Genomic DNA, 13,107 nt, shown 5'->3' on the forward strand with positions numbered 1-13,107 from the left:
GGTTGCCGGGAGGGAGAGGCGGGCTTCTCTTTCTCTCATTCAGCCCTTTCTTAGCTTTCAAAATGACCTGGTTTTCTTAATAAGCATCATTAGAAATACACTTTGTAAAAGAAAGAAGATTCCTGTAAGATCAGTTCAACATAAAGGAATTATCTCAACACTTAAGCACTTACACATTGTAAATGATCATAGATGAATCTCTCAGTGGCTTCTTTCTCTGAAAGTTCAAACAGCTGGAGCTATAAATCAGGAATAGAAGATAAAAATGAAAAGGAAGATGAAAGCTACATCTATATGATGTCAACTTACTGTTATTTCCTCAAGGGAGCTTTTTGTTTCATTGCAAGAGTCACACGGCTAAAACTAGTCATATTATCTTATACAAGGCCATGTAAAACAGACATAGTGAGAGTGGATGGCCTGGCCTCATTTTCCATTCCTTAGTTTTAAACCAATATGACATCTTGAGCCATAAGACCATAAACACATTCTTTTCCTAATAGGTAGAACTCAGCAAAGTTTAAGACAGTGGTTACGGAAATGCCGTCTGTAATGATTTCAGGCATGGGATTTTTTTAAAAATATTTTATTTATTTATTTGACAGAGATCACAAGTAGGCCGAGAGGCAGGCAGAGAGAGAGGAAGAAGCAGGCTTCCCGCTGAGCAGAGAGCCTATGTGGGGCTCAATCCCAGGACCCTGAGATCATGACCTGAGCCGGAGGCAGAGGCTTTAAACCACTGAGCCACCCAGGCACTCCAGGCATGGGATATTTTTGATCGTGGTGAATTCTGGAAGGAAAAATTCACAGCAGGATTCTCTCCTAAGGCTGCCTGAATCACTTACATGCCTTGGTCCCTACCTCCTTTGGAAGACGCCTTTGACCACATTGGACTCTTCGAGGAGCATCGATGAGACTCGTCTTCATTTCCATGTTGAATCTAGTACCCTCTTAGGCTTCATTGGCCCTTTATTTGGCAGAAAGTGCGGGGGTGCACTTACCCGCTCTGTGAAATCATCTCCCGAGTAGTCAGGAGTCGAGAGGACGTAAGTGTCCTCAGTGACAAGACAGACGGTGGCCTTCCCAGCAGCTCCCGCCATCCACAGGATGCCAGCCAGTGCTGTAGCCAGGCCTTGGTCCTGCTCCCGTTTGCTTACTGCACATAAACTACAACACAGGAATTTGGGTAGGAAAACAGGAGCATGAACAGTCACCAAGCCGAATGCGAGGTGCCCCCACCTTGAACCAAGGTGGGTCTGTTTGGTTCCTTCCTCAACCTACCCCGTGAGAATGTCACGGAGGACCTGTTTTTACTGTATCACGGGAACTGGCATCCTCACATATTATTTCTCTTCGTGATCTTAGCCAGTGCCGCCCTGTGAGTCATCACCCCTCTTGAGTTCCCACCAACATCCCCTCCCCTGAACTCCAGCAGAGACTGAGCCAAACTTCTTACCCCAATAACAGGCCCTTTGCGAGGGTGACCCTAAACAATCCTCGCAGTGTTACTTCCCAGCGTTATTTTGCAAACCTCCTGGCCCACAGGACCAGAGCCCTGAACATACTTCCTACATTCCACCTCCGTGCCTTTGCATGCCCTGGTGCACCTTTAATGGGCCAGTCTTGTCTGTCCTGCCCAAGACTCGCTGGAGACTCACCTTATGTCACCCTCACTGACTTGTAGCTTAGGCTCACCTGCCACTCACTCCCCCCAGCATTATTCTAAGCGTTTCACACATGTCACCTCATTTCATCCTCACTTCAACCTTGTGAAGTAGTTACTACTGTTCCTCGCATTTTAGAGGAGAAGAAAGAAAAAGAGGTTGAATAATTGGCCCCTGGTCTTTCGCCCTGAAAGTGGCAGAGCAGTGACCTGAAATCAGGCAGCCTTGCTCCCAATCCCTGCTCTTCACCACGGCAGTCTAGGGAGCCATCCCAGGCTGTCAGCCTTTCCCGGGAAATGAGAGCCAGTCTTTATGTTTAACACAGACAACTGTTAGAGAAACATGTGACAGGGGTTCACGAATGAACTCAGCCATGGTATCCACCGTTCTTCTAGCCCTGTGGCGATACAGAAACGAGTTCCAAGGAGTTTCATACTCCAAAACTCTAGTCTGAGGAAGTGGATGAGAATAAAACAAAGTGCTATGACCGTGCAGGAGAAGGAGACAGGACTTGTGACCAAGAAGGTCCAGGAAGTCTTCGTGGAGCAGGTCTATGAGACGGTTCCTCGTTACCACATAGTTAATATTTGCTGCACGCTGGGTCCTGTGCTAAGTGCTTTATGTGTGTAGCAAGTGTGTGTGTGTTTCATCTAGATGCCTTGAGGTCCCTATCACTTAGTTGGTAGACAACTTCCTCAGCTGCTTTGGGGGACTGCTACTCGTGGCTCCTACTTTTCAGCTTTCTCTGAAGAGTTGGAGCCACCTTGCCCAGGAGTGATTACGAGTTTGGCCTGCCTTTTGAGGCATGGGTCAAAGCCAATGGCTGACGAGGTGGGAAGCACAAAGGCCCCACTTCCTTCTTTGAAGATGGGGCAGCTGAGGTTGCAGAGCTCCCATGGGATCAGACTGAGGCTGGGTATCGCTGGAGACCACATTCTTCTGCTTCTCCTTCCCTTTCCTGCTTCCCTCTTACAGGTTCCTCCTGAGGGCCGAAGGGGAGCGATTCTTGCCACTCCAACATATGCCTCTTTGGCATACTGATTATTTTAAACTGGTTATTTAAAAAGAAAAACAAAAACAAACTACAGACTCAAGGGAAGGTCTGAAATTCAGAAGCTAGCTTTTTGTAAAAGACATTTTAAGGGAAATCTCCATTTGTAAGGGTGTTTCCCTCACTAGAGGAGAGGGATGCCTCTAAATCTCTAGAAATTCCTATCAGTAGAGAATGCACAGATGTAAATCTACAAAACAACTTTACCCTTGTTTACTGTGCTTTTCCTGGTAACCTCCCATAACAGAATCCCCACCCCCAACACCTTCTTTGGTCTTTCACTAAAGATGGTATTTAAGGCGATGCCTTTGGTATTTAAGGTGATGCCTTTGGTTACTCAATTTTCTTGGGTTTCTCCTAGGTATACAGGATATATACATGTTATTAAACTTGTGTTTGTTTTTCTCCTGTTAATCTCTCTAATGTCAGGTCAATTATTAGACCAGCCAAAGAAGCTAGAAGGGTAAAAGAATTTCTTTCCTCTCCAACAGGACATTCCCTTCATAAATCACTTGTATAAAGAATTTCCACCTCTTGCTCTGTCAGGAAACTGCATTTCATGATCTTAGAAAAATTATACATTTAGTTCCTGTTTTGGGGGATAACTTATCCTGCTGAGGGTAGATATATACCTTTTACTTGTTTATATTTCTTCTAATATCAAGCATAGAGCTTTGCACATGATGGGGTTTGTTGACTTCTAAGTAAAACCATTTGAACTGATTTTCTTAAATAGGCAACTACCAAAAACTGTACTTTGCCAGCCTGGTGAAATAGGAGAATTAATCCTTCATTTATCAGGGTTTTTTAGAAAGCAGCCCTTTTGTTCCTCCTTGAAATTGTTAGTTTGGGGTTTCCCACATCAAATATTGTCAAGTAAGCCCACCTGAGACCAGGTGCACCGCTTTACTTGACAAGAGGATCTGCCACAGAGCATAAGAACTGTCAATGTTATCCTGGCAGCCATCGAGAGTGGCTCCAGGAGAGTCCTCCCCAGCCACCAAATCCAGTCCCTCTGGGAGAACCAGAGCACTTTTGGTTTCATGAGATAAGTTCCCTTCCCGAGGCCACCCAGGGGATTTTCCATAGTGACTATTTGGCACACAAAGGTTCTCATGAGATGGTTAATTCTCTCAAGTATTTCTAGGCCCCTTACCTGTGAAGGTTACAGTCTTTTTCCTTCCTTGTAAACAACAAGTATTTGATGATGGATCCTTGTACAGCCATCTGAATGCTTCGGGCACCTCCCTGAAATGGGGAAGATGAATAGTGAGGCATGTGAGGGTTGGGAGCAGGGCTTAACAATTGTGCTGGAACCCCATGGGGCCAACATGACAAAGGAGAACTCTCAGAAATGGATGCCATCTATTCCTTGCAGCCCTTTTCCTCCTGGTATACAGCATCCCTCAGCTGAGCAAAGAGACACCGTACTATGTATGCGGGCTCTGGTCAAATGCCATGGCTGGACCAGAATCTGCAACAACCACCTTCTTTGTGGAACCCTGTAGACTGGCACCTGGGGCCATGTGTCCTCCTCCACCCTACCTCTGCCATGCTCCCACTTCCTATCCAGCTTTTAGACTTGGAGGATGTCAGGAATTTTTGGCTAGTCCTTGAAATTCTGTGTGACTGGTAATTGATGACATGAATCACTGAGATTTTAAACAAGCCAGGAAGGAGCTCCTGGATCTCCTGCCTTCACATCCTCAGAGATACATAGAACTTGGAGAGAAGAGCCAGGAAAACTAGAACTGGGGAGCGCAGGGTGTATGGGGGTGAGGCATGGAGGGAAGGAGGTCGAGACTTTGCTATATCCTGACACTGAGCTATAATTTTAAACAGCCTCTTATCATTTAAGGTTAAATTTTAAATTATATGAAACATGTTTCTACAAATGATTATAATGAAAACATACATTCTTATGGATGAGAATAGAAGGAAATATGGATAGGGAATATGGGATTAGAATATTTAAAAATTTTTGCCTATTATTACCTTTCCTACTTCCAAAGCAAAAGCCAGGTCAGAAAAAGGATCATGGAAACGGAAATAGGCCTTTTTCCAGTCATAGCTGAAGACTTGCGTGGCATTTCCAAAGATGGTCTGCCGTAACTTCTGAGAAGAGGGGAAATAAAGGATTCAAACAAAGATAATTCTTCTTAGACACATTGCTTATCAAACAGTCTTAAGTAAGGTGGTAAACCTGTGGAGGTAGGCCTGTCCCTTTCCTACATTCTGGTTTACATTTGATCTTATTCCCTGTCTTAACTGTAGAGTCTTGTGCAAAAGAGTCACACTAGGTTCACTTAGACTATTTTTTAAAAGAGTTTATTTATTTACTTGAGAGAGAGAGAACAGTGGGGAGAGGAGCCGAGGGAGAGGGAAAAGCAGACTCCCTGCTGGGCGGGAAGCGCAATGGGGGGCTCCATCCCAGGACCCTGAGATTAGAACCCTGAGATTATGGGCCCACTTAACTGACTGGGCCACCCAGGCACTCCTAGACGCTTTCATCCTGAAGGCTCAGTGTGTCACCTTTGCACCTTGTTGTCCCCATCTGTCTCACCCTCGATTGCCAGCCATCTCTCCTTTATGCCTTGCAGTCCACCATGGGCTGCTGCTCTGCCTCTGTGCCTCCTGTCCCTATCTACAGCCTTGACTCTGCAGCCCCTACCTCTCCCAACTTTGAGTCTTTCTCTCTTGCTCTAGGAATAAGAAACAGACAGGACTCCGTGTTTCTAGCCTGAGTACAATATTGATTTAAATGATACTAAGCAAGCATTCTCTGTTCTTATGCCCCCAAATCTTTAAGGTTTTCCTGGACACTCTATAGCATGTTGAGATTGGAGAGGGTCTTCTAGAGCTTTCCGGAAAAAAATAAGCCTTTATAAGCCAAACCACATGAAAAAAAAAAAGGGGGGAATGCATTCATAATCAGGGCCATGTTCATTATTTAGCATCTGATTGGTCCTATGTGGGATATAGATATGTAAAAAGTCTAATATCCCACAACTATGTACAAGATAGAATGTGTGAAGTTCTGTAGGTACAAAGTAGCTTGAGAGAACAGAAGAAGGAGAACTTCCGACTGGAGCACTCAAGAAGGCTTCCTGGAAGAGGTGGTATTTGAACTCGGCCAGCAAATGGCATCTAGCACTTATTGAGCATTTTCTATGCATTAGGCACTGGCCCGAGTGCTTTATGTTCATTATGTTTGTTTAATTCTTTGAGGTAAGTACTCTTATTATCCCCCTTTAACCAAGAAGTATTTGACTAAGTCACCCAGCTGGTAGAAACAGCTGGGCTTTGAGTCCATTCCAACATCACTACTCTGCCTCCCCGGCTTTGAGTGGGTATCATCCTATGATTGCTCTCCTTTTTGGTTGCCAATCATTATTAAATTGATATCTTTAATTCGCTTGACCTACTCTTTTATAACTTGGAAAATATCTATTTAATAAGGACACTTCATATCACATCTTTAAGTGGGAATCAAAATCATTTGCCATATAAAAAAAATAATGGAAATAAAACAATGTTATTGACTTAGGCTAGAAACGGTTGCCTCTGAAATGCCGGAGCTCACATTCTTTTTAATTAAAAAAGGAAGTCGGAAGTGTTAAAGAGGTGCCAACATGTGTACCCCTTACAGAGTCTTTCTCCGGGGTCTGCCGGAGTGAAGAAGGAGCTGATTTTCCCACAAGGTGACTCAGTCTATTTAATGTGTTACTTAATGACACATCCCTAAAAGCACTCATGCTCCAGCAGAGGCACATATCCCACACTTTGGGACAGACCACACAGTGGTCTATTGCTTATAATGGAGGGGAGGCTAGGCGGAGAAGATCTGCAAACGCGCACACACACACACACACACACACACACAGTACCCAGAGCATCCAGGGAGAGGAGACGTTGTGACGTGTGCACGTATATGGATGTATGTGTGTGTTCCAGAACCATGGGGCAGGAAGTCTATGCAAGTTGAGACTGGAAAGTACCACAGGGTGGATCCTGGAAGCCTTGAATATCACATTCATGCATTCACAGCCAGCTGAAGAGTGTGGACAAAAAGAACAGGCAGCCATTAGGTCCAGAGCCCAATGGTTTCTAAGAGGACGGATGCAGGAGAGGAATGGTTTTCCCCTTGTTGGACCACGATCTGGTTCTGGAGCTGGAGTTTATTTCCTGGCCATCACTGCTCCCACCATCAAAAGAAAAGACCGTCTCTACAAAGAAATAGAGGCAGGTGCATTTCGGGGTGAGCAAGGGCCCAGGAGTGCACTTGAAGAAAAGTGCTGTTGCCCTGGTGTCTCAGGGCAACAGCAAGTCAAGGAAAGGGAGCCAAAGGGCATAGAGGCTGCTCTTGGAAAACACAGACTCAGTGTGCCCCATGGCCAATGAGCCACCAACCCAGGACATCCCCAGGAGAGGCCTGAAAATGAATCCAAGTTCTTCCCTCACATCAGGGCATCACAGACAGAAGGAAGACTGAGCCCTCCTGACTCCAGGCTTGAGAGCCCATTTCCACCGCTCACTGACCATGTGCACTTGGACAGACTGCCCATCCTTGCTAAGATTTTCTTTGCTTATTCTGAAATGCAGATAATCCTTGCTCAGTCCACACTATGACTATTATTGATATGGACAAAGGCTTTAGGAACCACCGTGAGTGCTGAGTAAATGCAGGGTGTTACTCTCTCTGTGAACACACAGCCTGTCTCCATTGGAACGCTGTAGGGAAGAAAGTTCCCTCACAGATGAGAAAAGAGCTGAGCCTGGCAGGAGGAGGAGAGGGGAAGCCGTGGATAAATGTGAGAGATGAAGACTGTTGGCACTAAGAAGGCTTAGAACTCAAATTCAGTTACTAAAACTCTGCGAACCAAACCAAACCAAATCCTTGTTTCTGTTGCTGGGTACGACTTCCAGCGTGGGGACTGTGCCTGTCCAGATAGACCTCGGGCAGGCCTCGAACAGAGGAGCCGTGGGCCACTCAGGCCAGACCCACTGGCCCTCGTCACAGTAAAGGTGACTCATCTTACCTCTATAACATTTCCCTTCATAGCAAATCGAACTTATCACAAGATTAACCTGGTGTATTCAATGACAGGCTTATGTCATTGTGCTGCCTGGTAAGTAGACACAAATGGCAAATGGTCCTAATAAATGACTCTAGTGATCGTTACTATTTAACACAATCGAGCACAGTTTACAGTTTCTCTCTTTTCCCTTTGTGAGTTTTCGAGGATTTGTAATGAGTACCTCTCTCTCCTGATTGCTGTGATGATGATAATGATGAGGATCATTATCTTGCATGCTCACACACACTCACACACATATACACGTTCACACATATACACACACCGGAAAACACAGAGGTCCTGATCATTCTTCCCAATACATTTAATTTCCTTGCCCTGACTGCCTTGATTCTGGTCCCTGGGCTTAGATTTTTCCTGCGGCAACCTTGACCATGCAGATGGGAGCATGTCCACACTGGCCCCTGCCCCCAACGTGAGTTAAAATAACTCTTTTTGAAGCTTCTTTTCTAAATCTTTTCTTGCCTTAGAAACTGCCAGCTCATCACAGAATCAGAGATTTTAAAATTAGTGAGTCCTAAGAAACATCTTTCTCCTAGCCTGTCAAACAGAGTAGTAGAGTAGACTCTTGGCTTGATCATGTCCACCATGGATCCCTCAGCATCTGGTACAAAAACTGGTACATAACAGGTTCACAATAAGCATTTGCTGAATTTTTTTTTTAAAATCTAATTTGGCCCTTCCATTCTACAATTAAAAAGTTTGGGGTACACAGCAGCTATGTATGTGCCCAAGGTCAGGTATTTTGTAAATGGCAACTCCGGGACCCCAGTGCAAGCCTTCTAACTTGTACCAGTAAGAATCCCAGCAGGGAACAGATGGCGTGCTTAAGTCAGGATAATTAACTTGAGGAAAGTTGAAGACCGGGACTGTCTACAAAGATGTGGGCTGCGTGTGGGGAAAACAAAGCAACTAACGCAGCGTCCCACCGCTAGCAACACTATCTGCCCTAGACCTGAAGAGTGTCGGGAGCTGGGGAGAGTGACCTGAACCAGGAAGGAGAAAGTCCTGGGGCAAGAACCACCACAAGAGGAGAGGGATTCAGTGGGCTACACAGAGCCTGGTTTCTCTCTCCCTTTCCTTCCTCCAGGCTTCCTCTGAGGGGCTCCCATTGGTCAAACTCGGTAGGAAGTCAGAGGAGGAGGGAGCCGTGTGGATGGAGTCCCTCCAAGTCAGTTTTGGCAGAAAGCAAGGTAGAGAAGGGTAGAGAGGGCACCTGAGGGGCACACGGATGATACTCGCTGCCCCATATGGAGATGCCTCTGTGGGAAATTGCCCAGAGCAGTGAATTAATCAAGCAAACATCCCCTGAGTCTCATCTATTGACCAGACTTTATGCTAGGGCACCAGGCTGTGCTTCCCACTTCCAAAAAGCCACCCCCTTGCCTGTTATCCTACATGGAAGCTTCATTCGTCTGGGTCTCCACCAGAATATGTTGATCTCCCAGTGTTACATTTTTAATACGATCGTGCTGGGTGGTATTGCAAACACACCAGGGGTTGGTTTATTGGCTGCTGACAAAAGAGGCTACAAGAACGTCTCCCAGGCTGGGTTCTGGAGAAGGGCCTGGTTGTGGAGGAGGATGGGAAAGTGCCCTGGAGCGAAGCAGTTTTGGGGGGAGGGGCAGTTTTGGGAGGAGGGACAGAGAGGTGCTGGTGGAAGAGCACAAGGAAGGATGCTCATGTTCTCTATAATCCTACCTGGGCCGGCTGCCTGGGCCATCAGTCCTTACACCTCATGTACTGTGAGATGTTTGGTTGGGGGAAGGAAGAAAGCTGTCGTGTTGGAAATGGGTCAACAAAAGGTGAGAAACAGGAGAGCTGGGGAGAGAGAAGGTTCACCTCCACTCCTTTCTTAGCAGATTCCCAGCAAAGAGTGTGTGCTAAAGTCAGGAAGTCCCAGGCAACCCCACCCCCAAACAGGGAAGGGAAAAGAGAGAGAATGGCAACAAAAGGCACTCTCCAGTGAGTATTAGGATTCAATAGCTCTGATAATTTGCCAGGCGGCTGCACCGCCGAAACGTCGATTAGAATTGGTCAAGCTTCCAAACCACCTCCCTAGAACACACGTATTCAGAATCCCAAGGCTCAGCATCTCGAAATCCCAGGGTGTGTTTAATTAATGCTATTGCTATTTAAAGGACACACTATCATCTGGCCCGCATAATGGGAATAAGTCCAAAAAAATTGTTTTTCAAGAAAAAAATCAATTATCTCCACTTCTGGGACTTCCTTAACACTCCATCAACTCCGGTTCAGGCTAGAGTGGTCTGATTCTTTTGTCCCCCAGGCTTTTCCAAAAGGGGGAGAATTACCTTGGAAAAGTCATGGGGGGAGGTGTGCAATCACACCATGTTTGTGTTTGGTAGATAAGTGGGGGAATTCAGACTCAGCCTCTCTTGCTTCCACAATATAAAGAGAGACTAGAAGACTTTGGAAACATCTGCGAATCCTTTTTTTTTTTTCTGTTTTTAAAATTTCTATGTGTGTTTTTAAAAATAGATTACACATTCACATGGTTCCAAATCCAGAGAGTACAAAAAGGTACACTGAGAGAAGACTCCCTCCCACCTGCATCTCCTGCCGCACTCTTTCCCTCCACTGTTACATTCTTTGAAGGCTTCTGGAATTTCTGTAAGCATATACGGGCCAATACTGATATAGATCCCTGGTCTTTCTCTTTTTTCATAGAAAAGGTAGTCTAATTTCCAGATGCTTGTAAATTCAAAAATGACGGTCTCCATAGAAATTCATTACAGAGCCAGGAATACATTCTAATTAAAGATGGTTTGTCAAAAACATTATCTTTTCTGGTAAAATACAGATAGGTGCTCTAACTTCTGGTTCTATGGCACAGCATAGGCAGAATAATCACTAACGCTGGAGATTTGGACAGGATCCCACGTTCATTGCCTGTCTTCATTCCCTGAAAGGCGAGCCACTCACTAGATACGTAAGACATGAGCTAAGGCACCATCTGGGGCTGTGAGGTCCATAAGCAGGTGCAGCATCTCATGAGGGCCTGGCTGATCTATCTTCCTGTGACATCTGGTCTTCGAACAGCAGAGGGAAGGTGGATTAAGGCAGAAAGGTTTTTGATAATGAGAAAGAACGGTGGGCCTCCCAGTCCATTTGTACTGAAAATATGACAGGAGAGAGAGTTGCTCTGTGAAGCCGGTGAGGGTATGCATGATGAAAAGGACTGTGGGGGCTTGGTCCCTATACGTGATGATGTTGTATCTGAGGACCATAAGGAAAGGCTGTATCCACGGTTGGAAATACTGCAGTCAGGGCCAACTCAAAAAGCAGGTGGAGACTGTGTGGTTTGCTCAGCAGAGGTTCCAAGCCCCACTCATCCCTCTCAGCTGGGACCCTGTGTGCAGTGCACGGGCTGTGGAACTGTATGTACATGGCAGGCCTGCTACAACCAGCAAGTGTTACTAGTTTTTGCCCAGGTGACCAGGTGACCAGGCTCGTCCTTGGTGCTTTCTGCAAGCTTGCCCAGGTATAGGGCAGGATGTCCTCAGGAAGAAGTGCTTCTTCCAGTTCTTGTTTTTAGGGCCCCCAGGAAAAGTCTCTGCCCGAGTCTTTAGGATACAGCGTGCAAGTTCAAGGGTCAGGGTGAAGGTCCTGAGAAGAAATTGTCCCGAGTCTCACTATGGTTGAGAGAACTATCTTGGAGGCAATCCAGTCAAAGGGATCCCTCACTCTAGCTGGTCCTTTCCCCCTGGCTTGACCCAGGGCTTAGCCTCCCCAGTTCCCAGTCATGCCTCTTTGACCTTGACACTTGAGCCTTCGGACCATTGCCAAGGTGTTGGCTCCAGCTCTGGCCTGTTTGACCCAATGAGATACTGCTAGTTCACCTCTTAGCTGGGTCTCTGTCTCGGCCCTCTGCCCCCACCCATCAAGTGTGGAATGGAGCAAATGGTCCCCGGGACCAGGAGCTTCCAGATCCACTTGAATAACCTCAGTGTCAGGTTCTTTTCACATCTGCCTGCTCGTTGGCAGCCCCAGAAAACATTTCCTGAGATCAGCTCCTTGCCCCAGGACCAGGCCTGGCCCAGGTGCCCTGCCTCTCCCTGCCCCTGCCAGCGAGGACAGAGCCTGCCTCACACAGCGACATGGCTTCCTGCGCAGTTGTTGGCAGCACTCGTCACCTGCCCTATCTTACCTTATATAGTGATTTATTTGAACTTAACTCCCTCACTCCCTCAAAGTTAATTGGCAGACCAAGGACGTGAATAGAGACACTCTCTGAGTTCGGGAGGGAAAGATTGTAACATCACCGACGTCCTTGAAAAATAGCATAAATAAGTCATTTTAATTATAGTCTCCTTTTACCAATAACCACCGTCTGTAGTCTTATCTTCGATAATACTCTCTCATGACAGCAGATAAGATTCCCCAGCCTTGTTGTTTGGAGAGGATTACGTTTCCTTTCATGTTTAATTGACAAGCTATACTTACCGTGGCCATTGCTAGGGAGATGGGAAAGCCGCCTGATTTTGAAGAGATGATAGGGGGTTTGGGGATAGAACAAAGGCTACTTGATGGCAAATATCCTTGTCCTTTGGGCTGAGGTATTCCCGTTTCAGCTTCAGTTTCATCAGCAGGTGGATGGTTGCCTTCATGATTCTGTGTAAAATACCACCACCGAAAAACAAACCAAACAGAGCTGGTGATGTGCTCTCCCCCTCTTCTCTCTTTCTCTCTGATACAGCGGTGTTCAGAAAATATTGTCTCCCTTTTACAGACATCAGAAAATAGTGATAAATAGCAGTAAAAGAGGCAGAAAAACCCTACCGTCTGTGTCAAAGGGGTTTCTCGTAAGTTCTATGTGACTGGGAGAGGTTAAATGTAACTATGGAAACATAATTAATGCTATCAAGACATTGACTTGAAATTATGTTTAGAGAAGAATGTAAATGTCACTGTCTCTTGTTATGAGAAGACAACAATTTATAAACAATGAATCCTTCCAGTCTATACGAGGTGGTCCTCCCCGTGTTGTTCACTGGCCAGTAAATAAAGTCAGATTACCTCCTTTTAATTCTCTCGGATTCCTGCTCCCTAATTAAGTGAGTTATAATATTTTTTTTCTTTAAAAAATCCATCTCCTACCTATAAGGGAAAGAAAATATTTTTGGCTTTTCTTGACTGATTCTTATGGCCTTTTAAATATGTTAGCATCAGGTCTACTTTCAATAATGTCGTGAAACAAATCTGCCCTATCGGTAGCTGAAACATGAAGGAAACGGCCTTCTTTTCTGGATTCCTAGAGGCTAAGATGCTTTCT

At 45.7% G+C, this 13,107-nt stretch overlaps 1 protein-coding gene across 1 annotated transcript in view; it reads right to left on the minus strand.

The window, feature by feature from the left end:
* The window catches only part of MINDY4B (MINDY family member 4B), a gene marked incomplete at both ends in the record, with an annotated part of 36,899 nt that overhangs the window by 22,476 nt on the left and 1,316 nt on the right, over nucleotides 1-13,107 (minus strand). The window contains 5 exons of the mRNA XM_080801878.1: nucleotides 174-239; nucleotides 1,002-1,167; nucleotides 3,872-3,963; nucleotides 4,711-4,830; nucleotides 12,279-12,446. Coding sequence (XP_080658004.1) covers nucleotides 174-239; nucleotides 1,002-1,167; nucleotides 3,872-3,963; nucleotides 4,711-4,830; nucleotides 12,279-12,446 — 612 coding nt within the window. The remainder of the gene's footprint in view (nucleotides 1-173; nucleotides 240-1,001; nucleotides 1,168-3,871; nucleotides 3,964-4,710; nucleotides 4,831-12,278; nucleotides 12,447-13,107) is intronic.

This window comes from Martes martes (assembly GCF_963455335.1).
Source record: "Martes martes genome assembly, chromosome: 1".
NCBI lineage: Eukaryota > Metazoa > Chordata > Mammalia > Carnivora > Mustelidae > Martes > Martes martes.